The 26,115-nt window shown below is 41.6% G+C and overlaps 1 protein-coding gene and 1 long non-coding RNA gene across 3 annotated transcripts in view; one reads left to right on the forward strand and one right to left on the reverse strand.

Moving 5' to 3' along the window:
- REEP5 (receptor accessory protein 5) overlaps positions 1-1,132 on the reverse strand; it is a 36,625-nt gene extending 35,493 nt beyond the window's left edge. The window contains exon 1 of the mRNA XM_081090198.1: positions 515-1,132. Within this exon, the coding sequence (XP_080946324.1) occupies positions 515-632 (118 nt within the window). The 5' untranslated portion in view covers positions 633-1,132. The remainder of the gene's footprint in view (positions 1-514) is intronic.
- On the forward strand, positions 823-24,968 carry LOC308518451. Of its 2 annotated transcripts, XR_013995948.1 has the most exons (4): positions 901-1,342; positions 7,928-8,028; positions 14,917-15,036; positions 23,607-23,990. It is a non-coding gene; the product is annotated as an uncharacterized lncRNA (long non-coding RNA). The 2 variants fall into 2 exon arrangements; XR_013995947.1 differs by lacking the exon at positions 7,928-8,028 and having other exon boundaries at positions 823-1,342; positions 23,607-24,968.
- The last annotated feature ends 1,147 nt before the right edge of the window (positions 24,969-26,115 follow it).

The following is a 26,115-nucleotide window of genomic DNA, read 5'->3' on the forward strand; positions in this document are numbered from 1 at the left end:
GTGCCCTCCCTCCCGCCCGCCCTCCAGCAGCCACCCCTCCCCCCCTCCTGCGGTCGCACACCAGCCCGGGGAGCCCCGCCCCGCAGAGGGTCCCGCGAGGCCCGGATTCCCGCGCCCACCCGCAGCCGCCTCCCCGCCCGACGGGACACGCCTTCGGGGTGCGGAGCTCCTGGGAGGGTCTGGCCGGCACTGACCACCGCCCCGCTGCCCCCCGCCCCGCCCGCCACTCCGCGCCGAAGCTGAGCACCGTCCGGGGACGGACACGTCAGCGCGGCCCTTCCCTTCGCCCGCGCCCCGGGCGCCCCGCCACCTGGCCGCGGGCACAGCCGGCGCCCCCCCAGCCGGGGCCGCCCGGGAGGAGGGATCTCGGGCCCCTGGCCTGGCGGGCGGGTTCGCCCCCAGCGCTCACCGACATCGCCCGCCCGAACCCCCTCCCCGGTCGCTGCCCCAGCAGCTGGTGCACAGCTGCTCCCGGCCCGGCGCCGACACCCCGGCAGCGCGGCCCCGCACCCACCGAGCGCGATGAAGCTGCGGTTCACGCCGGTCTTGGCCTCGAGCTTGGCCAGGAGGTCGGTCATGCAGTTCTTCTCGTGCAGGAACCGGTCGAACCTCTGTCTCATGGCCGCGGACATGGCGGGGACCGTCGTGCGGCCGCCGGGCTGCTCCTGTGCGGTTAGCTGCGGCGCGGGCGGCGGGCGGAGCGGAGCGGAGCGGAGGGCGCGGGGGCGGGGCGGGCGCGTCGGCGCGGCCCCCAGCGCTCCTCGCCCCGCCCGGCCGCGCACCCCGCGCCCTCCCCCGCTGGCTCCGCGGCTGCGCCACGCCCTGGGCGGCGGCGGCCTCCCTGCCAAGCGGCGCTCCTGGCGGGGCCCGGCCCCGCGTCGGTTAACAGCCCCAGTCTTTGGGGGATGGAGGGGCCGATGCCCTCGGGAGCTGCTTGCGCGACCCGCACCAGCGGGGACGGCACGTGGCTCGGAGGCCGGCGCCCGCAGCTCCCGCCTGCGGGGCGGGGGGCGGACCGGACGGACCTGCCCGGCTGACCCGCTGAGACCCTTTAACCTGAGCGGGAAGCGTAGGGCCGTCCTGGACAACTCTGGTTGCAGACCCGCTTTTTTCTTCGTTGCCAGAGTTTTTCTCGCCTACGGATAATAGTGTTTTTGAAAAGACCCTAGAAGAAATGTAACACACCCTCCTCTGGGGACACGGTTCCCGGGAAAGTACTGCACTTCTTACACCTTTTCGTGGCGGACCGGCCTTGGCCTGACGTTTGAAATCGTGGAAAATGTCCCAGACCCCTCCGCGGAGACAATAGACTGCACTGGCCTGCAAGCAAAAGGGCAAGAAGGTAATGGGGCAGGACCTTATTTTGCTTCCTTAGGAATGTCTTGCCCAAGCGCTCCACCTAAACCTCGGCTCCTGTTATCCGTCACCCATATTATTTCAGGAGACTCCCTTTGAAAGTGTTCTTTCTGACTCCTAGGGGCTGCCCGCTGCTGCGAGGTTTCCTCACTGCCCCCCAGGCATTACAGACTCCGCCTAGCACCCGCCGGCCCTGCACACAAGCTGGTCCCCAGCCTTCCCTGTTCTGCACAGCCCCGCTGCTCTTTCAGGCGGACTGAGCCACCCTACTGCCTTCCACTTCTGCAAAACATCTTGCCCACGCCTAACTTTTTCTTTTGCCAACTCTCCTTCCTCTTTCTTCCCCAGAGCTTTTTAGCTCCAGTCTCTCAGCCCTCCCACCACCGTCCAGCCACATGAGTGAACAAATTAAACCAAATGAAAAAATTAATGGGATTATTGTGACAGCCCCCCTCCCGAGCTGTCCATTTCTGTCTCTTCACATAGTCAGTTCTCAATGTGGCAGCCAACTGGATCTTTTAAAAATGTGGGTCAAGTTGTGTTATCTTTTGGCCTCAACCCTCCAGTGGCTTCCCATCTGCCTAAGGAGTGGCCTCAAGGTCATAGGTGATGTGATTCATTCCATCTCCTACTGCCTGCCTCCCTGCTGTGCCTGAGCCCCTCCCCCTCTCCCCCTCCCCCCCCTTTCACTTTATTTCTAGCTCAGTGCTTCTCAACCAAGAGTGATTTTGCACTCCACAGGACATGTGGCAATGTCTGAGACATCTTTGTATGTCAGACAGATGGTCACAACTGGGGTAGTAGATGGTACCCACTACTGGCATCTGGGTAGTGGCCAGGGATGCTAATCAATACACGGGACAGCCCCCCCCCCCCCACAAAGAATTATTCATCAAATGTCATAGTACTGAGGTGGGGAAACTTCATATCTGAAAAGCTCCAGATCACCACTTAACTGTCTCCTCCCATTCTTCAGGTCTCTGTTCAAATGACACGTCTGTGATCCCAAGTTACAAACACTCTTGGTTATTTTTCTACTGGCTGACATTTGATATGTTCTACTTTTTAAACTGTTTTTCTTTCCCCACTAGTTTATGAGCTCCATGAAGGTAGGAATTGTTGCCTATTTTGTTTACTTTGGAATCTCAAACACCTAGAACAATGACCAGCACTTAATAGGTATTCATTTGTTAAATGAATGAATATATAATATATATTGTACTACTCAGTATTTTAAGTGTTACAAGTTCAGTGGGGCCTTGACTTACGAGTTTAATTCGTTCCGAGACCGAGCTCATTAACTCAAATTACTCTATCAACTCAATGCAAAAAATCAGCCGAGAGACAGCTGGTATCTCAAAGAACTCGTTAGTCGGGACACTCCTAAGTCAAGGCCCCACTGTACTAATTCATTTGATCCCCACAACTACATGAGGTAGGTACTGTCTGTTTTATCCTCATTTAAGGGGGAAAATGAGGAACTGAGGTCTCAGAATTCATAAATGTCAGAGCTAGAATTCAGACCTGGGTCCTTACCCCTACTTATACTGCTGTTATGATTGAATCATGCCCCCCCCCCCTCAAAAAAAGGGTATGTTGGAGTCCTAACCCCCAGTATTTCAGAAGGTGACCATTTGGAGAAAGAGTCCTTTGATAGAAAATCAAGTTAAAATGAGGCCATTAGGGTGGGCTCTAATTCAGTGTGACTGATGTCCTTATAAGAAGGGGAAATTGGACAGAGAGGCGGACACACATAGAGGGAAGATGTTCTGAAGGCACACAGGTAGAAGCCAGACACCTGCAAGCCAAGGAGAGAGGCCTGGAACAGATTCTTCCTCACAGCTCCGGATGAAACCCACACTGCTGACACCTTGATCTTGGACTTCTGGCCTCCCCAACTGTGAGACAATACATTTCTGTTATTAAAGCTGCCTACTCTGTGGTACTTTGGTACAGCAACCCTAGAAAATAATTAAAATGCCTATCAGAATAACTGAACTTTGAACTTTTTAAAAAAATTAGAGAGAGGAAGGGAGAGAGAGAGAAACATCCACATGAGAGAGAAACATAAATCGGTTGCCTTCCTACACACCCCTACCAGGGATCAAACCCAAAACCTTTTGGTTTATGGGACGACGCTCCAACCAACTGAGCCACCCAGCCAGGGCAGAATTTTGAACTTTTTAACCAGTTGTGAGTTTAATTTTCTACTAAGTGAGTATAGAAAATACTCAATCTGGAAGTCAGGGTCATGATTTTGATTACTTCAAATGATTCACAATTTGATGGTTTTATTTACTTATGTAATTTATGTTTTTGTAGGTGGAAGAAAGTGCTTATAACTTGACAAGGTTTTATTTATTTTTTAAACAAAGGAGCAAAATCCTTTTGTTTATTTTTATTTTAATCCTCACCCAATAATATGTTCTTAGAGAGGAAGGGAGAGGGAGAGAGAGAAATATTGCCTTCTGTACATGCCCCAACTGGGCATTGAACCCGCAACCCAGGTATGTGGCCCGATCTGGAATTGAACTTGCAGTCTTTTGATATATGGGATAACATTCCAACCAACAGAGCCACACTGGCCAGGGCTTTTTTCTTTTTTTCAATTACAGTTTATATTCAATATTATTTCAGGTGTAAAGGAGCAGCACCTTTTAAGTTAGGTATTCAAATCAGCCTAAATTTTTATTTCATACAGTGTCAACATTTGTACTGTATTAACTATGCATGAAGTATTTGGAAATATACTATTCATTTGGATATCTATTTACAAATATTCTTCTCAGTTTTCTCCAGAGATCCTAAATTTTTTTCTTTCCTCCATCATTTCCCCCGACACTGGCAGCATAGTAAGGTACATATATGGAGCACTGTGTTTGGAACCAACCCATGTGGCTGAAATCCCAGCTGCACCATTTAGCTCTGTGACTTTAGGCAAGTGACTTAAGGTCTCTGAGCCTCTGTTCCTCTTCTGTAAAACAGGGATAACAGTACCTATTTCACAGGGTTGTCATGATGATTGAATTACCTATTTTGTTAAAGTTTTTGGAAGAATGCTTGCTAAAAAAATGTGTTTGTTAAATAACAAGAAAAGAAACACAGTTAGATGCTAACATTATATAATTCTTGCCTTTAGGGACTTGCAGTCAGGTTAGGGAGTGTGGGACTCTTTCTTCATCTAGCCATCAGTACAAAACTTAGGCTCATCATAGCTGAGAAAAGATGTGCAGAAGATAAGAACTCCGACTTAGGTGTCAGACTACTCACTCACTCATATTTATGGAGTATATCCCATGTGCCAGACACTGCTAGACCTGGGAACCAGAGGGACCAGGTCTCTGTCGCGGAGGCCATGAGGAAGGCTGCCCTGAAGCAGGTTGACTTTGGCAATTCCTGAGAAGGAAGTCAAACCAACTTGGGATGATGCAAATGCTATTACTGTAGTACCTTTCATGGGCCAGAGGAGAAATTTCTGCCAGAGACCTGTGATCAGCTCTCTTTAGTTCTCCACAAGCTGTTTCTTCAGGTTAAGACAATTTCTCAACTACTTGAAGTCATTAACACACGTTTGTTCTAACTCTCACATATGTTAGATAGAAGATCACCTCATTACCTTTCTCTCCCCACCACGCCTCCCCCCACATTTGGCGGAGACCCTGGTTATCATTGGAGCTTGGCACCCATGAGGAAGCCAACCTTCTCAATCAGGAGGCCCTCAGCCCCTGGGGGCACAGCCCAGTTGACACTTGCCCCTCCCTCTGCTAGAGGAGGCTGATAGCAATACATCATCAAACTGAAAAAGAGAAAACACAGGTAACCGAAGGAAAATGCAGAGGCTGAATATGATTTCAGAAAGAGTATTAAAAGAAAGAAAATGTGAAAATCACCCTGTGTCATTGAATTACATTTTGTTTTATTTGGCTTATTCTTAACTGAAAATATGGACAAAGCATTTTATTATATCTCCATTTATCAAACAGGAAGTTAAATTTTAGAAAATTACTGCTCACAATAGAAAATAAAATAACCTGGGGTTATCCTTTTGTGTAGCAAAGTATTTTTATTCTGAAATTCAATATCATATGCCATTGCTAATGCACATAAATCTAGAGATTTCCACCAGGTATAAACATGCCCTTCATTTCAACCTTTTATTTCTTTAACGCCATCTGTACAGGAGACAAATAGAGCATACGTCTCTTACCGGTTGTTTCTATATGTTCAAGACCAGTTAGTCCAGATTCGCCCATTGGCCTGCAGGATGGCAAGCATTTTTGCTTATTTTCCGTGTAAGAAAAGGACCAGAGTGAGACAATTTTGTGCACTTCCCTTTGTGACTAGGCATCAGAGGAATTTAATAAGCAACTTGAACAAAGGAACTGACTAGTTATATTTTGCTGCTGCAACAAATTACCACAAGCTTGGTGCTTAAAATAAGGCAAACTTATCTTACAGTTAAGACACTCTCTGCCAGATGTTTGCCACAAGTCTCAAGGGCTAAAATCAAGGTGACTTCAGAAGGACTGAAGGCTCAGGTGAATATATATATTTTTTTCTTATTGCTGTTCATTTTGGGTTGTTGGCAGAATTGAGGCCCTTCTGTCTGTGGAACTGAGGTCTCCATTTCCTTCCTCATCTTCAAAGCCAGCAGCAGCGGGTTGAATCTTTCTCACTCTTCACATTTCTCTTCCTTTTTCTTGTGTCTCATCTCTCAGACCCATCTGCCTTCCACTTCCATTTTTAAGGTCTCATGTGATTAGATTGGGCACACCAAGATTACCCAAGAAATGGATTAAACATGTCTGCAAAGTCACTTTTGCTATCTGAGGGAACATATTCATAAGTTCCAGATATTAGGGCAGGGGCATTTTTGGGGGGTCATTATTCTGCCCACCACACCAGTCTTATGTGGGGGATCCATAACCAGCCTCAAGGTCCCTGAGAGAATGAATATGTTGAGAGAGATCAGCTGGAGTAGTCCTTTGACTCTCAATGAGGGCCCACCCAGGACATGGCATAGGCCTACAGCACAGCCTAGGAGCAGATGCTCTGGCTCCATTGCTTACTAGCTGTGTGATCTTAGGGTAGTTCTTAAACTCTAAAAGCCCCACTTTCCTTTGCCTATCAAATGAAAATAATGTTGGTTGAAAATTCTACAGACTGAATGTGTCTTCTCCAAATTTATATGTTGAAATCTAAACCCTACATGATATTATTTGAAGATGGATGGGTCTTTTGGGAGATAATTAGGTCATAAGAGTAGAGCCCTCATGAGTGGGAGTAGAGCCCTTATAAAAGATGCCCCAGAGAGCTCTCTTTCTCTTTCCATCGTGACAGCAGCCTGTGAGCCAGGGAGCAGCCCTCACCAGACATTGCATCTATCAGTACCTTGATCTTGGACTTCTCAGCCTCCAGAACTGTGAGAAACACGTTTGTTGTTTAAGCCACCCAGTCTATGATGAGGCAGCCCAAATAGACTAATGCGTCATAGGGTTGTTGGGAAAATGATATACTCCATCTTTGTAGAGTGCCTAGCCTCATGGAGTGCTGATGAAGTTTTAACTCATTTGAAAGACATACGTAAGTGAAGTACACAATCAAAAAAGTTCCTCCTCCTTGTTTGGCTCATTTGATTCTAGAATTTGGTATATATGAAAATAAAAACACTAGAAGAAATAAGAGAACATTTTCATCAGCCCTTTGACTATGGGAAAGAAAGGAAAATGAAAATGTATACTGAGCACTTATTTTGTGTTAGGCAATTTGTTTGCATAAAGGATCTGAGAGCATATTTTAATGGGGTGAGGGCACCAGGTGCTTGAGGATTACCAGTACAAGGAGTCAGTTCCTTTATTCCAGTTGAGAACACTTAATGTCTTTCCCCAGACACAAAGTAGTGAAACAAACTTGCGAATTTCCTAATTTTGTCTGGGACCTTTTGCCTAATCTGTGGCCAAATAGGTCCTCCAGGCCTGTACAAATGGGAACCAGGAACTGGCCTAGCAATGCGTGTCAGGCCAAGCCCAGCCATGCTCTGACATTCAGCTGGTTGGTTTACGCAGCTCCTTATCGCTTAGGCGTCTCCACGTGCTTTCCCTCTTCCCTTGGTCTCTGTCTTTCAGCCTTTCTCAGATCGGTTTTGGCCCAGGGTCATCCAGCTCCTGGATGTCGATCATGCCATAACCACACTGATGACTCAAGGACAAGCCTCTTCCTTTGAATACATAAATAACTTGCTTTATTGTGAGTCTGCCAAGCAGTTTGGAGAGAATGACTTGATAATGTAGCCTTTTGCTTATTACCTAAGATGGACTCTAAAATCGATTCTGATTAGTATTGTGGGGTTTGGAATAAGGTTTGGGGGGGACAGGCTTGATTTTTTCACACCTTTGTTTCTAACAACTTTATTTCTTGGCCACAGACTCTGCTAAAAGTGAGAATTTATTAGTCTAAAAAAACATGCTTTTTTTTTTCTGTCTCCAAAAAGCACCAATTGTGTGTGTATATCAACTTAAGAAGGTTTTTAAAAAGCATGTATGTTTTTATTGATTTTTTTTTTTTTTTTCAGAGAGAAGAGAAGGGAGAGGGAGAGAGAGAGAGAAACATCATCGAACACTGCCTTCCGCACATACCCCAATCAGGAGAGCAGGGATCGAGCCCGCAGTCTAGGTATGTGCCCTGACACGAAATCAAACTGGTGACTTTTAGGTGCCAGGGGTAACCCCAAACCAACTGAGCCACAGCAGCCAGGGCTCAACTTAGGAAGCTTTACAAAATTAAGTGAAAAAGTCACAAGTGTTGATACTTTTGCTCATTCTTATACAAAAGTATGAACTTAGAAACATCAGTCATTATTAACTGTAACTTCTAATTGTGTACAATAGAAAATGGATTTATGTTTAACACATGCACCTAGTTAATACCACATTTATATTTGGTATATTTATAACTACACACAGTGGCACATAAAATGGATTAAAACAGGAGTCTTTATTTCTAGATTCTTTGAGAATGTGATTATTTATTTATTTATTTATTTATTTTTTAAATATATTTTATTGGTTTTTCACAGAGAGGAAGGGAGAGAGATAGAGAGTTAGAAACATTGATGAGAGAGAAACATCAATCAGCTGCCTCCTGCACATCTCCCACTGGGGATGTGCCCGCAACCCAGGTACATGCCCTTGACCGGAATTGAACCTGGGACCCCTCAGTCCGCAGGCCAATGCTCCATCCACTGAGCCAAACCGGTTTCGGCGAGAATGTGATTATTTATAACTTGTGTCGTTAACATGTAAGAGAGCCTTAGATTGCTTGATAGCCAATGCCGTGACTTGGATTAGATGCAGATATCCTAAATAAGCCACAAAGACTTGAGTGCAGAATTAAGTGGATAATATGCCTATAATCTTGACAAATTAAACAAGAAAAACAGCACAGGTTTAATTTCAGAGTAATATTTTTGAAATAAATTATTTTTAATAGTTACCTCAAATCATTTTACCCATTGTATTAATTCAAAGGAGAATAAAGGGAAAAAAATCATCTTGGACTGGTGACAGATTCATTAGCCTTCTGAAAATGAGAATAAAAAACCTTTGACAAATTAAATGACTGGGAACTAGGATAAATAAGGTCCAAACTTTGTAGATGTCACAGTAGATAGTCATGGCAACATTTGATATCTATAATTGAGAGTTCGCCCTGACCGGTTTGGCTCAGTGGATAGAGCGTCGGCCTGTGAACTGAAGGGTCCCAGGTTCGATTCCGGTCAAGGGCATGTACCTTGGCAGCTGATCGATGTTTCTCTCTCATCGATGTTTCTAACTCTCTATCCCTCTCCCTTCCTCTCTGTAAAAAATCAATAAAATATATTTTAAAAAAATATATAATTGAGAGTTCAAAAAAACTTTAGTATCTTGACCCAATATTTATATATTTTTATCACTGGAAAGAAAACTGTTATTAATTTTAAAAAAACTACTCAATTTGACTATCAGATGATATCATATGATATAATTTATTGTCTCTTTATCAGACACCCTTTACTCTGCTAGCAGAAAATTCTTTTCAACTCTATTAGCTTTCTTTCATTTTTTCCCAGATCTAACAGGAGTCATCATTTTGCTGCATTATGCAATAAATTCATAAATACTAACAGTGGAAAAAACTAAACAGTGAGGAAAAATCCACTGTTTATTCCTCATCTCCAGTTTCCCAATACTTCCTCAGGGAATCAATTGTGAAATGATTAGACCCATGAGGAGTGAGACGGAGAGCTAATCACTGACCCTGCCAAGCATCTGAAGATAATACTGTCTTCTTATTCTATAAGGAAACATTTAAATTTGTATAAATAGACAACTTGTTGTTTTACCTTAATGCAAAATATGTTAGCAGTTAGCAATTGTTTGTTATACTAGTCAACTGACATCTGTTAATGATGAGGTTCTGGCATCCCATCTTCCCTGAGTAATTCTGAGGAAAGGGAGCCAGAATAGTAGAGTAGAGGTCACCCCAGAATAGCCCTGAGACTGCAGCTCTGGGCAGAACAACCCACAGGCAAAGCTATGAGGCAAGCAGAGTTTCACACACACCTATACAAGTGGCTGTGATATGCTAAACATTATGTTTAAAGATGAACAAGATGCACTTCCTGCCCAAAGAAATTTATAAATTTTAGCTTCCTTCTCCTGACTTTTTTCCTTCTTACCTTTAAACACCCCATATACCCAGTATCTTGGTACTCCTGGTTCTCCTCTTTTGATTCTCTTCCTCTTATTAAAAAAAAATCTTCCTAATTAGCTACCAGTACATGTTGTCAAGAAAGTGATCATTAAATCATACTAACATGTAAAAGACTGTAATGGCTTAATTTATAGTATTCTACTACCTTTCTGAGAGGTGTTTGCATTTTAAGAAAAAGGAATCCCTTAATCTAAAGCAGTGAAATTAATGGTAAAACTCTAGGCATTCGTGAAGCAATAGTGGAAACTTTCCCCCAAGTATATGTAATGTCCCAGGGTTTGCTACACATGGGTAAGACTAAGCCTCACTTTGAATTCTGAATGCTTGGTTCAATTTTAGATAATGATCTCTAGCAAATCAAGTTGACTATGTTTGTGTGTGTGTGTCAGTATAATTAAACCAAAATCTTTTTTTTAATAGTTTTTGTTATTCTTTTTTTTAAAATATATTTTATTGATTTTTTTACAGAGAGGAAGGGAGAGAGATAGAGAGTTAGAAACATCGATGGGAGAGAAACATCAATCAGCCGCCTCCTGCACATCTCCTACTGGGGATGTGCCTGCAACCCAGGTACATGCCCTTGACCGGAATCGAACCTGGGACCTGTCAGTCCGCAGGCCGACGCTCTATCCACTGAGCCAAACCGGTTTCGGCAAACCAAAATCTTTTAGGTAGTAGGATACATTTCTCCTTTAGTCTGTAGTTAAATAAAAGTTTTCTTGGATTTTAAAGTTTATTCTATTATTCACTTATTAATTCAACGAACATGTTGAATTAATGTCATACTGTTAAGAAAAACTAAAAATTTCTATCGGCATTAATAACACAAAACATTGCCCTAACCAGTTTGGCTCAGTGGATAGAGCGTTGGCCTGCGGACTGAAAGGTCCCAGGTTCGATTCCAGTCAATGGCATGTACCTGGGTTGCAGACACATCACCAGTAGGAGATGTGTAGGAGGCAGCTGATCAATGTTTCTCTCTCATCGATGTTTCTAACTCTCTATCCCTCTCCCTACCTCTCTGTAAAAAACCAATAAAATATATTTTAAAAAATAACACAAAACATGGATATATTTGCAGAAAATTATATAACTCAACTGAGAACATAACAGACTTTGCTCATATTTAATATTATAGACATGTTAGTTCTCCCCAAATGTATCCATAAATTTAACACAATCCTGACATTTGGGATTTGATAAAATGATTCTAAATTTCACCAATAAGAATAAATATGCAAAAATAAATAGAAACATTCCAAAAAAGAAAGTATGAGGAGAGCTTGCCTTACTAGGTATATAATTATAGTCATTAAAACCAGGAATGAACAATTCAGAGAATTAAAACAATATATGGACAGACACCAATATGTATGTGAGTAATGTGAAAAAAATTGAAGAAAAACTAAAAACCAAAACAAAAAAGCAAAATAAACAGAAATCTAAAAGGAAAAAAGCAAATCTGAAAAAATATTTCATACCCTAATATAGAAAGAGCTAGGGTCTGCCACAACCAAAATGACCGGACAATGACCGGGGCTGTGGGCCCCGGGCTGCTGGGGTGTGGTGGCGGGAAGGGTCTGTGGATGACCAGGCCGGCAGGGCGGGCAGTGAGGGGTGACCAGGCCAGCAGGAGAGGGCAGTTAGGGGCGATCAGGCTGGCAGGGGAGAGCAGTTAGGAAAATCAGGCCAGCAGGGGAGCAGTTAGGGTTGATCAGGCAGGCAGGCAGAGAAGTTAGGGGCAATCAGGCAGGCAGGCAGAGAGGTTAGGGGCAATCAGGCAGGCAGGCAGAATGGTTTGGGGTGATCAGGCAGGCAGGCAGGTGAGCAGTTAGGAGCCAGCAGTCCCAGATTGCAAGAGGGATGTCCGACTGCCAGTTTTAGTCCCGATCCCACAGGATCGGACATCCCCCAAGAGGTCCCCGATTGGAGAGGGTGCAGGCTGGGCTGAGGGAACCCCTCCCACCCCCATGCACAAATTTCATGCACCAGGCCTATTATATATATCAGACAGGGTTAATAAGTTTATATAAACAATTATTTTTATTCTTTCTATTATTTTACTTTTTTCCAATTGTTAGGAACAGAAATAGAATACTGGAAACTAATTCTAATTATAAGAAATATTAGTCATGCTCTGTTAACCATGATGGTTCTGTTTTGATTAGAGAAAGCACATTCTAACTTCTCTGGGAATTGTACTCCTTGGGACATGGGAGCTAACATTGGAATGCAGCCCATCCTCCTTTCCCGAGAACTGCCTGTCATTATGGAAAGATTTACAACTTCGTGGGCAAAACAATTTAATCCAGGAGACACATGCTCTTTACAACCCCAGCCCCCATTACCTGTAATCTGGTCCTGGGGCACCCGGAGGCACCTGCCTTCTGTGACCCCCTCCTCCCAGCCCACATGACTTGTAACCTGTAATGATTATCCTATGCCCACTTTCCCATACCTCTAATTCCTACTTTCCCACATAATCTTTGTCCTTCTACCCAATATAAGCATCTGGATTATGGTGGGAGTAGAGCAGATTTTTGTGGATGACCTGCTGCTCCCCATACTGCCAGCAGTATTGGAATATATGATTCAACCCTGTCTCTGCTTAATTGGCTAAAATAGTGACAGGCAACCTGGACCCCTTGTTTGTCTGGTACACAATTACAGTTGACATTTAATTGTATATTAGTTTCAGGCGGGAAATTTATATAATTTACAAAGTGATCCCCTGATAAGTCTAATATCCTTTTGGTGCCATGCAGAGTTATTAGAATATTATTGTCTACATTCCCTATGGTATACTTTTCATCCCTGTGACTATTCTGTAATTCCCAATTAGTACTTCTAAATGCCTTTATCTTTTTCACCCAACCCCCTAACCTCCTTCCCATCTGGCAACCATCAGTTTGTTCTCTGTATCTATGAGTCTGTTTCTGTTTTGTTTGTTCATTTATTTTGTTTTTTTTTTAAGATTCCACATATAACTGAAATCATATGGTAAGTTGTCTTTCTCTGTCTGAGTTACTTCACTTAACATAATATCCTCTAGGTCCATCCATGCTGTTGCAAATGGTAAGGTTTCATTATTTTTTATGATCAAGTAATATTCCATTGTATATACTTACCACCACTTCTTTATCCATTCCTCTATCAATGGACACTTAAGTTGCCTCCATATGTTAGCTATTGTAAATATCTTTTTGAATTAGTAGTTTGGATTTCCTTGGATAAAGACTCAGAAGTGGAATTGCTGAGTCATAAGTTAATTCTATTTTTTAATTTTTTGAGGAACTTCCATACTGTTTTCCATAGTGGCCACACCAATTTGCTATCCCACCAGCAGTGTACAGGAGTTCCCTTTTCTCCACATCCTCACCAACACTTATTGTATGTTGATTTATTGGTGATAGCCATTCTGATGGGTGTGAGGTGATATCTGGTGGTTTTAATTTGCATTTCTCTGATGATTAGTGATCTTGAGCATCTTTTCATATTCTATAGCATCTGTCCTCTTTGGAGAAATGTATATTCAGGTCCCCTACACATTTTTTTAATTGGATTGGTTTTTTGTTTTTTGGGGGGGGTTTAAGTTGTATGAGTTCTTTATAAATTTTGGATATTAACCCCTTATCAGATGTATCATTGGCAAATATGTTCTTCCACTCAGTAGATTGTCTTTTTGTTTTGTTGATAGTTTCCTTGGTGATGCAAAAATTTTTAGTTTACTGTAGTCTCATTTGTTTTGTTTTGTTTTTCTTTTGTTGCCCTTGCCTGGGGAGCTATATCAGAAAAAATAAACCTAAGAAAATGTCAGAAAGTTTACTGCCTATGTTTTCTCCTAGGAGTTTTATGGTTTTGGGTGTTCTTTTTGAGTATTTAATTTTGAGCTTATTCTTGTATATGGTGCAAGAAAGTGGCCTAGTTTCATTTTTTTGCATGTATCTGTCCAGTTTTCCCAGCCCCATTTATTGAATAGACTGTCTTTATACATTGTATAGCTTTTCCCTCTTTATCATAGATTAATTGATCATATAGGCTTGGGTCTACTCCGGGGCTCTCTTATCTGTTTTATGCTAGTACCATGATAGTTTTGTTTGTTTATTTGTCTGTTAATCCTCACTGTGGCATATTGATTTTCAGATAGAGTGAGAGTGAGGGAGGAGGAGGGGGAGGAGGAGGAGGAAGAGGAGGAGGAACCAATGTGACATCTATTGGTTGTCTCCTACATGAGCTCGACAGGCTGGGTTGGAATCTGCAACCCAGGTACATTCCCCTGACTTGGAATCTAACCCTTAACCCTTCAATCCGAGGAGTAATGCTCTATCCACTGAGCAAAACCGGCTAGGGCATTTTTTTATATTATGTTTATAACCAGGATAAAATCTGGCTATAAAAAGAAAAATTATTTCACTAAAAAACATGTGAGACAGCATTTGGCTTAGGTCTTACTGTTAAATGGTGGATTATTGCTCCTATGATCTCTGTCCTTGTGCAGTCTGCAAATTAAAGTTAATATACTATATCTTTGTAACTCAAAATATGCGCTATAATATCAATATAATTATTATATAATCTATAACTACATATTTAAAGTGAATTGTGACTGCATTTAGGATTCCTGTTTTCAGATGAGATGAAGCTTAACTTTTGTGGCTTTATTGACTTAGATAATTATTTCTAATAAATGTAGCAACCTCAGGACAAACTGAAGCTGCTGCAAGAGGAAGAGATTAAAAAACCACAATCATTTCTTGCCTTTTTTGTTATTACTGTAGGTGGTGAGATTGATTTTCTTTTTGCATGCAGAGAAGCGAGCTATAAATGAACCTTCCAAGGTGAACGGAGGGAGAATGTCTTTCCACGCCACCTTCTGCATTCTCTGGCTTCCACTTTGTTATGCTGCCTGGCTACAAGGAGAAGGTCCTGGTATGTCCAATCAATTTTGGCTGAATTGGGGCATTTGCTTGCATACCCTCACAGCCCTTCCATGCTCTTTCTCCTCTGGGAATGTATACTTGTCCACTCTTAACCTCATTTTCCTTATAAAATCTGCTCTCAAAAATGTCCTAAAGTGTCGCTTTGGCCCAAGGTGCAAACAGGGAACAAACCTTAAGGCAAAGTGAGGACTGGACTGACCAAATCTGGGAGGTCTGTGGAACTTGACCTAATATCAGCTGAAGGGGAAGGCCCCCCTGTCTCTACAGTCGTGAACATGTAGCAGTAGTAAAAACAATTTTACTGTATAAATTGTGACCCTGTGGGTGTGGGTGTTCTTTTATGCCTTTGTGGGTGTCGCCTCTATGTATCAGCCTTTGGCCTTGCTTTATGTGCCTCTATTCATTTCTCTCTCTTCATTTTCTTCCTTTTTTCCTTATTTTTTCTCTTTATTGACCATAATATTAAAAAAAGTGTTACTTTATCAAATAAATACATTTTCTATATATTTTATGTTAAGAGTGAAACTCATTGTCACTTAATTAGAGGTTTGGGATCACCATACTTTACATTTCTTTATAGCACTTACCGCTAACTGTCATTGTCTTATGCATTTATTGTCTTATCTCTCCCAATAGAGTGCAAACTCCCTGAGAACTGGACACTTGGTCTTGTTCTCTGCTGTACCCCTATTGGATCTACTCTGTTGCCACACCAGAATTTCTCCATTTACCCTGTCCCAATCCTTTCCCTTTCACCTAAAAGTAACCACATCTTGACTTTTATGGTCATTTCCTTGCTTTCTCTAAAGTTATATCACCGAGGTTGCATCTCTAAACCCTATAGTTTAACTTACTTTAAAAAATATAGACATCTTTTAAGTCTCTTCCAATTTTTCAAGCACCCCTCCATTCTCCTCTTGCCCTATCTTTTTCTTTTCTTTTTTTAAATATTTTATTGATTTTCCACAGAGAGGAAGGGAGAGAGATAGAGAGTTAGAAACATCGATGAGAGAGAAACATCGATCAGCTGCCTCCTGCACATCCCCTATTGGGGATGTGCCCGCAACCCAAGTACATGCCCCTGACCGGAATCGAACCCGGGACCTTTCAGTCCACAGGCCGACGCTCTATCCACTGAGCCAAACCGGTTTCGGCCTATCTTTTTCTTTACAACTTAGTTCTGGAAGGAACTGAGTTGTTTGATTTAACTTGTAGCGTTTCCCACATCTAGATTTTTATTTTTATTTTTATTTTTTGGTTAATCCTCACCCAAGGATATTTTTCCCATTGATTTTTAGAGAGTCAAACGGAGCGGGAGAGACAGACATGATATGAGAGAGACACATCGATTGGTTGCCTCCCGCATGTGCCCCAACTGGAGTTAGGGATTGAGCCTGCAACTGAGGTGTGTGCCCTCGGCCAGAATCAAACCACGACCCTTCAGTCTGTGGGTCAACGCTCTATCCACTGAGCCAAACTGGGTAGGGCCCCATATCTAGATTTTGCTGATTGAATTCCCATGTGATTTATCTGGTTCTTATGTATTTTTTATAAATTAGTAATGGGATTATGGACTTGATCAGATTCAGGTGTAATTTTGAGACACACTCCTTTGCAGGTGGCATGTAGGAGACATGTATAGCTAATTGTTCCTTTGTGTGTGCTGTTGGCAGCCATTGATAAATTAATTCATTAGGAGTTGCAAAATGCTGATATTTGAGTTTAATTATTCTTAATTTATTGTTGGTGAAATACTTCCATAATGAAGCACTTCTCCTCAACTTCTACTTGTTTACTTTGTATAGGAAAGGCAGAATAAATGTTTGATGACAACACAATTTTAGATATAGGAAATATGAACAATAACTGTATAAAAATAAAAGAACTTTCCTGGCCGGGTAGCTCAGTTGGTTAGAGCATTGTCCCAATAGGCTAAGGTTGTGGGTTTGATCCCCAGACAGGGGACATACAAAAATCAACCAAGAGTGCCTAAATAAGTGGAACAACAAAATAGATATTTCTCTCTCTCACTCTCTCAAATCAATTAAAATAAAACAAAAGAACTTACCATAGATCTACAATGAGAGATCTATTAAAAGATGTATTTCAGCCAAAACCGGTTTGGCTCAGTGGATAGAGCGTCGGCTTGCGGACTGAAAGGTCCCAGGTTCGATTCCGGTCAAGGGCATGTACCTGGGTTGCGGGCACATCCCCAGTAGGAGATGTGCAGGAGGCAGCTGATCGATGTTTCTCTCTCATCGATGTTTCTAACTCTCTATCCCTCTCTCTTCCTCTCTGTAAAAAATCAATAAAATATATTTTAAAAAAAAAAGATGTATTTCAATAAGAACAATAAACCCAGAGAGAAGAAATTAGATGCAAGAATAAAAGTGAGCACAGAAATTGATAAATTAAGTGATAAATATAATTGACTATTACTTTAAAATATAATTTGAGGGTTAAAAAACAACCTGAGAGTACTTGAAAGGTTGTTAAAACATATTTAACTTTGTGTCTTGTTCAGGAGGAAGAAAAAAACCTTGAATAACTTAAGACTTTGTAGAAAAAATGTAGAGATAATATGCATGTTAAAAATTAGAAATACAATGCATAGGTTCGAAACCAACAAAGGAGGAGAAAAGAATATAGAAAACTTCATGAGTCCCAAAGAATTAAAAAGAAAAAAAGGAGTAAAAAGCAAAAAGGAAATAGGAAATAGTAAACAGAAGACCCAAATTAGATGGTAGAAATAAATCCAAAGATACCAGGATCACTATATGAGTTCATTGCATAGACCTCATTTACTAAAAGATAAAACATATCCCATTCGCCAAAACCGGTTTGGCTCAGTGGATAGAGCGTCGGCCTGTGGACTGAAAGGTCCCAGGTTCGATCCCGGTCAAGGGCATGTACCTGGGTTGCGGGCATATCCCCAGTCGGAGATGTGCAGGAGGCAGCTGATCGATGTTTCTCTCTCATCGATGTTTCTAACTCTCTATCTCTCTCCTTTCCTCTCTGTGAAAAATCAATAAAATATATATATATATTTAAAAAAAAAAAACCAAAAAAACCCAAAAAAACAAACAAACAAAAAAACATATCCCATTCGATTAACAAGCAAATAAACAAAAACCATCCAGACATTTGAAAATAAAAGGAAAAATATGACAAGTACAAATGAAAAGAGAGAGTATGCAGAAGAATAATAGTATTTAATGTAATTAATAGCAAGCAAATGGAATTTAAGATTAAAAACATCATTTCGGATAAAAAATAAAACTCTTAGATAAAAAGAATAATTTACCAGAAGATAGAATAATCAAGAACCAAAGGATGATTAACCAAATTATAATCAAGTGGGAAGATCTTAACACCATTTTTTAACTAATAGATTAAGCTGACCAGAAGAAATGAAATTAGTGAGCTTAATTGAATGGATATATAACAAAGGAATCAGAACTTCCCACCTGGCGGGGCACCAGATATTGATCCCCTACGCCATACATCAATCAGAGCAGGCAGGGCTTGGGTCACTGAAGTCTGTGCACTATGATAGTCTACATTAACACTAGTCATGAGAGGATGTGAAAGAAATGGGCACCTTCATGTATTGCTGGTGGGTGTTGAAATTATTGTAACCATTTTGAAAAGCTATTTGGCTTTATCAAGGTTGAAAATATGCATATCCAGCAATTCCACTTGTAGGTATATACTGTAGAGAGACATTATGTATATGTGCAAGAACATTTGAATAAGATATGAAGATATGAATAAGAACACTTCTTTCAGCATTTTTTTTTGAACCTGGGAAAAACTGGAAGTAACTTGAATGTGCATCAACAGGAAAATGGGTTTACTGAAATGAAATTCTAGATAGTTAATAAATGACCTAGAGTTACCATATAGACATGAGATAAATTAAAAACATGTATTGTAAAGAGAAGAAAAAGGAGGTCACAGAATGATAAGTAGAATATGATAGCATGTAAAACGTAAAACATGCATGCACAGCAATAGCGCAGGTCATTTATAGATACATATTATTATGGTAAAAATAGGAAAAATGCGCGGGAATGATATACAACATTTATAGAAAGGGAGAAAGATGCTTCCAATACTTTAGAAATAAAAGCGATGACTTATAGGGTGAGTACCATATTCTATCAGTCTACTTTAGAATATGGTTAGGCTTACTTATGTGAAGTTTATACAAGTCTAAGAAAATAGTCTGTAGTTACTAGAATGGCACATGAAGGTGTCTGCTGCCAGTTTTCAGAATAGCTGCAGTTTTATCATCAAGGCAATAATCTATATTCCCTGGGAAACCTGGCAAATGGGAACCACGTGTTGGTTTTCTCCGAGGTGTCCTTCACTTCATTTGTGGTTTATAAATAGTACACACATGTTAAGTCAGGTTTGCATGGCTTAGGTCGAATTAATCAGTCAACAGCTGCACCTTTATTGAGTGTTATATCTGCAAGGCTCTGTAGAAAATTTAAAATAAATATGAAATATTTCCCCATACTCAGCCTTAAATCTAATTCTAGAGACAAGACAAACAGAGAATAATACAAAGCCAAATGTGGACTAACTTGTATGCCATGTGTTATAAATGTAGAAAAGCTGGAGATCAGGATGAGCTCTGATAGCAGTTGATAAAGCTGCTGTGAAGTGAAGACTGAGCTGGGCTTTACTCTGGTGCAGAGATGGAATTTCTAAGCAAGACTTTTCTTAGTTTGTGCTCCTGTTCCAGATGTGACGAAGCTTGGTTCCCATCAACCATTGGTGCTGGATTGAAAAGCAGCTCAACTCATAAACATTGGTGTAGTGTGAAACGCTGGGGTTCTATGAGTGCTCAGCTCTTTCCCTGCCCCAGCTCTCTATTAGGTTGAAAACTGAAATGAGAGTAAGGATCAGTCCATCCCTCTTTCTGTGCCCCTCAAAGTTTGATGTAACTTATGGCAAGTAGCAAAATGTCATTCAAACATGCAAAAGTAAAAATAAGAGCTTATTGAACACATACTGAGGTTTAGTAGATATGAATAGCCAGGATTCAAAGGGCCTGTGCATTAGAAAGTCAAACTTGAAGTCTGTTCTCGAAATCTCTCCCATCCCTTTCTTCCCTTTGTGTCCTGTATTGTGTGGCTTCCTCTCTTCATGCCTCTTGAACTTATCTCAAAACAGCAGCCCTGCGCTATCAAAACTTTACATGCACATTCCTTTTGTTTGTGAAAATCCATTTCTTGGAATTTACACTCCAGATATACTCATACAAGTTTGCAAAAATAAATGTAGAAAGATCTTTGAAAAAAAAAACAGAAGCTATCTAAATGTCCACCAATAAGGGATTACTTAAATAAATTATACTATATTTATGCAATGATATATGTGGTAGATATTACTGTGTTCACCAATGTTTCTTGATCCCTTCTTCTGAGTGCAGGGAGGAATACCCTTCTCTTCCCCTTTAAGTTGGGCATGCCGATGTGATCCCCTTTGATCCCTGAAATTTGAGAAGCATTTTCAGAGCCCACATGAGACCTCCATGCTCTCTTCTGGTGCAGCAATTGTAGAAACACACACTGGAGGGAGAGTCATGAGACAGAAGCAGCCAAGGCACTGAGCCTTCATAGAGAGGACAGAAGACTTCACATACACAATAAACAAACATTTGTTGTCTAGACCCACTGAGATTCTGGTCTCATTTGTTATCATTAGCATAACCTAGATCATCCTGACTGGTACAGTATATTGTGCAGCCAATAAAGCGAATGACATCGATATATATATGTACTTGAATAGAAAATGTCCAAGATGTTAAGTGAAAAAGACAAGGGACATAACTTTATATAGAATTATTTGATTTGTGATTTTATAAAAGTGTTATCTACAGAAAGACTGAGGAACTCTTCTACATTAAAAGAGTATAGGCTTAGAAATATTTTTAAACTGTAAAATAGAGTTATCTCTGGGTAGGGGGATGAGTAGATGAAACTGGAATTCCGGGGTAGGAAAAAGACTTTTACTTACCTTTGGGTACCCTTTGATTCCATTTGAATTCTCCAGGGACAGTCAGTGTTGTTTTCAGACACAAAGCTTTGAGGTAATGTGTCTGGCAGTAATAGATAAAATTAACAAAGATGAATATTAAAAACCTAGCAACAGCTTTTTACCAAGATACAATAATTGGCTAATAACTGCTATGGTGGGTGGCAATAGAGGTGAGTGCAGGAGAGGGCATGCTGTACATTACATTTGGAACAGTCCATTGGGAAAACAATCTGGTAGTTAGTTTTCAAAGAAAAAATATGCATATCTTTGCCCCGGTAATCTCACTCCCAGGAGTCCTTAGAAATAAAGACACTAGTACATAAGAACAGGCATAAAAGACTTTTATTGCAGCTTTTTCTGTAGTGACAAAAAATTGGAAGCAAAGTGTATGCCCATCAATAGGGAAATAATTGACTAAATGGTGGTACAGTGAGGCCTTGACTTACGAGTGTCCCGACTAACGAGTGTTTTGAGATACCAGCTGTCTCTCAGCCGATTTTTTGCATTGAGTTGTTAGAGTAATTTGAGTTAACAAGCTCCTTAACGAGCTCGGTCTCCAAACGAATTAAACTCGTAAGTCAAGGCCCCACTGTATATCCACATCATAGACTATTAAGCAACATGGACTACTACATGTTTTTAAAAATGAGTGAGCTCTCTATCAATTGACTTGGAGAGATTTCCATAATGTATTTTTACAAAAAGAGGAAATGCAGAGAGTTTTATAACGATCCTTTTATTTTGTAAAACAGGGAAGAGTTAATACCCATGTGCTTATATGTTTACCTAATTAAGAGAGCAGGGAGAAGGTGTGTGCAAGGACACAGAGGTTGTTAATTTGCTCAAAGTAAAGGAAAGGGGGTTACTGGGGAGAAGGAAAGAGAGAGGAGGTCAGCAAGATAGAGACAGAAGTAGGGCAATGGAAGTAAACAATGATAAGCCTAGCACCAGAGCAGAGTGGGCTGATGTTTTGCAAGTAAAACTTTACATTTCTGAAAACTAACATATGTTTTTGTATCGCTTTTATGGAGCTCTGGTGGCATGGGTGTTTTACCTAAATTAGGGATGCATGCTGTACGTGCCAAGTTTAGCAATGCAGATTCTCTTCTGTAGAAAATTAAACAGATTTTAATGTAGGTACTGAAACAAGGCCAAAACAGCAGTTCTTTTGAAACCTGGCAGTCTGCCCGTTGGTCATTATTTGCCATTCTGTCCCAAATAAATACTTATAAAGAAATGGGACTCAAAAGCCAGAGGTAGATAATTTTTTAAAAAATTGATTTTAGTGCCGAAACCGGTTTGGCTCAGTGGATAGAGTGTTGGCCTGCGGACTGAAAGGTCCCAGGTTCGATTCCGGTCAAGGGCATGTACCTGGGTTGCGGGCACATCCCCAGTAGGAGATGTGCAGGAGGCAGCTAATCGGTGTATCTCTCACATCGATGTTTCTAACTCTCTATCTCTCTCCCTTCCTCTCTGTAAAAAATCAATAAAATATATTTTTAAAAAAATTGATTTTAGAGAGAGAGGAAGAGAGAGAAACATTGATGTGAGAGAGAAACATCGATTGGTTGCCTCCTGCACATGTCCCAGGGATTGAACCTGCAAGTTGGGTATGTGCCCTGACCAGGAATTGAACCTGAGACCCTTCAGTGCAAGGAATGCTCCAATCAACTGAGCCACACCAGGTTGAGGTAGATAAACTTTAAGACTTATATAATTTTTGAAACCGCAAATTTATGGTGCACTTACCTCACTGTTATGAAAATAATGCTATCTATGACCAAATGTAAGGAAATTAATAATCCATTTTTGCATATTAATAATAATATGGCTTGGACTTTTTAAACATAAAAAATGCATACATTATGTATTATTCCCAGAGTAAGTCCTTCATTGATTTGCATGAATTTTTTATATTGAAAGTTAGGAAAATTCACTTTTAGAAGTCTTTTAGTAGTAACAACAATGAAGTTTATTTAAGTAAAATCGAGGGCATTTAATTTTTGCTTCAAAAAAAGAAATCTCTTAATAAGACTGTCTATATGTGCGATGAAATTTAATGTAGTAATGCTCTTCATGTACATTTGCAGTCTTTGAGGGGAAAAAGCTTTAGGACAAAGGAATAATATTCTTCAGTGATATTTCCAACATTAATGAAAATCTGGGTTTAGTCCGTAGTGGGAGCAGGCAAAAAACTAGAACCAAGAGAAGTGGGCCCTGTCCTTTACCCAGCACCACTTCTCAGAGCAACAAAGGCCAGATGTGGATTAGAACAATTACCAAAATCTCTTCAAATGTAACCTGATCTTTTATTTCTGTGTCTGTGACTCAGACAGTGTAGCCCCTCACCCAACAACCCCCTTCCAGTTCCACACCCCTCCTCAAGTTCTGGTTCTGCTTCGGACCATCCAGACCTGGGGGTTCCGACTTGGCCTCCTGGGTGCTGTGGGACTTGCCACTCGCTCTCTCGAATGACTTTGATCTGGAACCTCCCCTTCTCCTTTGCAGGGCCTCACGTCAGCCCTAACAATGCTGACGGAAAGCTCCATGGCATGTGAAACTGTAACCTGCAGGTTGCTTGCACAGTGGAATTGAAATGAAGCCGAAGTGAAGTGACTTTTGAAGGTGAAAGGTCCTCCTCGGAGACACTGCCAAGAAGATGGCCAGGCTGGCTGCTCAGTGTGTCTCCGGTCTGGGAATTGGAGAGGCAGTGCCAAATGCTACATCTCCGTTCGCTTCCAGGCTGTCCTCTATGTCTTGTTGACTCATTGTTTTTCTAGAGACGTGACTAATGTTAGCCAACTGTCCGATTCAGCCCTTCCCACTTGGACTTATGAGGCAGTTTTCTGCAGATACCACATTTCATTCATGATATATTGATTTTGTTCGTGTAATTGGAGTGCTCTCAAGTTCTTCAGGTATCAGAGGTCATTCTTGTTTAGGGCCAAAGTAGTGGGGCCTACCCTCCCATCTCCACCCCCAGGTCACCCTCTGGCTTTGGACTGCTGCTCCACTCCTGCCAACCATCTGTTACTCTCTTACAGCTTTTTTCATGTCACTCTTCTTTCCCAATAACCATGCACTCAAGATGTAGGTATAGACCGCTTCCATGATTCCCCAATGTACAAGACCAGACTTAGTGTATTAGTCAGGATTCAGGACTGCAAGAGGCAGACAAGATGGTGTCAAAGAGTAACAACACCATCAGTAAAAGAGAAAGTCCTGGCTGAGATAATGAAAAATCCAGGGGCTATGCATGGTTCAATGCTCCATGGGATTCCAGGGCTCAAACAGTATGATCAGAACTGTTGGTTTTTATTTTCATCTCTTACCCCGTTTCCTCTCTTTTGGCTCCCTTCTCAGGCAGGCTGTTGGAGTGAGAAGGCACAGGATCTCCCGGCTATGTTCTTAGCACTACCACGCTGAGAAGAAAAAGGCAATTCTGTCCCAATAAGTCCAGCAAATATCCTAGCATTGGCTCTTTTGAGCCTGGCTTGGGTTCTTAGCTTATCCCTTAAATAATCATTGTGACAAATGCTCTAAGAGTTGGGGGCTAGGGTGAAGGGGTTGGAGGTGAGGAATTAAACCCACCCAAATGCATGAATGAGAGTGAGAAAGAAGTACTCCTGAAGGAAAATAGCTTCATGTTACCAGAGGGTAAATGGATACTGAGAAGAAGGAGAGGAAGGAGAGGGAGAGGGAGAGGGAGCGTACCTTGGTTGCAGGCTCCTCCCCAGCCCTGGCCCTGGTTGGGGAGTGTGCAGGACTCAACCAATCAATGTTTCTCTCACATCAGTGTTTCTCTGTCTTTCCCTCTCTCTTCCACTCTCTCTAAAAAAATCAATGGAATAATATCCTTGGCTGAGGGTTAACAAAAAAAAAAAAAGAAGGAATGAACTACTGATGCAACAACATGGAATACTCTATAAAAGCATTATGCTAGCCCTGGCCAGTATGACTCAGTGGTTAGAGCATGGGCCCAAGCACCAAAGGGTCATGGGTTCGATTCCCAGTCACAGGCACTAACCTGGGTTCCAGTTTTGATCCCCAGCCCCAGCTGGGGCACATGTGGGAGGCAACCAATTGATGTGTCTCCCTTGCATCAATGTTTCTCTCTCTCTATGTCTCTGTCTCTCTCTTGCATTGGTGTTTGTCTCTCTCTCTCTCTCTCTCTCTCTCTCTCTCTCCCTCTCCTTCCCTCCCTATCCTTCTCCTTCCCTCCTTCCCTTCCACTCTTTCTCTAAAAAAAAAAAAAAAAAAAAAAATCCAGTGATAAAATATCCTTGGGTGAGGATTAACAAAAAAACAAACAAAAAAACAAAAGAGAGGAAGGCCTGGCTGGTGTGGCTCAGTGGTTGAGCATCGACCTATGAACCAGGAGATCACAGTACAATTCCTGGTCAGGACACATACCTGGGTTGTGGGCTTGATCCCCAGTAGAGAGCATGCAGGAGGCAGCCAATCTATGATTCTCTCCTATCATTGATGTTTCTATCTCTCCCTCTCCCTTCTTCTCTAAAATCAATAAAATATATTTTTTAAAAAAGAAAAAAAATTTTTTTAATCAAGAGAGAGGAAGTCCTTTCTTCCTGCTCCTTCTCCCGTTAACATTATAATCTTCTTTCAGCTTCACTCAAAGGAAGAGAAAATTTTGCACACTTCCACAGAGCTATTTACCTTCTAATTTTCTCAAACTCTTCAGTCTGTAATTATTTCAGGCCCTTTATTTTATACTAGAGGCCCGGTGCACTGATTCATGCACTGGTGGGTCCCCCGGCCTGACCTGCGCACTCTTGCAATCCAGGACCCCTCGGGGGATGTTGGACTGCTGGTTTCGGCCCAATCTCTACAGGCCAGGCCAAGGGACCCCACCAATGCATAAATTTGTGCACCGAGCCTCTAGTATGCATATAAGATCTTTGGTTAATTTCTTCCTGCCCTCCCCCCTCCTCCCTTTCCTCTGAGATTCATCAGTCTGTTCCATGTTTCCATGCCTGTGAGTTGAGTGTCTGCCCCC

Source organism: Myotis nattereri, assembly GCF_964212035.1.
Source record: "Myotis nattereri genome assembly, chromosome: 4".
NCBI classification, from domain to species: domain Eukaryota; kingdom Metazoa; phylum Chordata; class Mammalia; order Chiroptera; family Vespertilionidae; genus Myotis; species Myotis nattereri.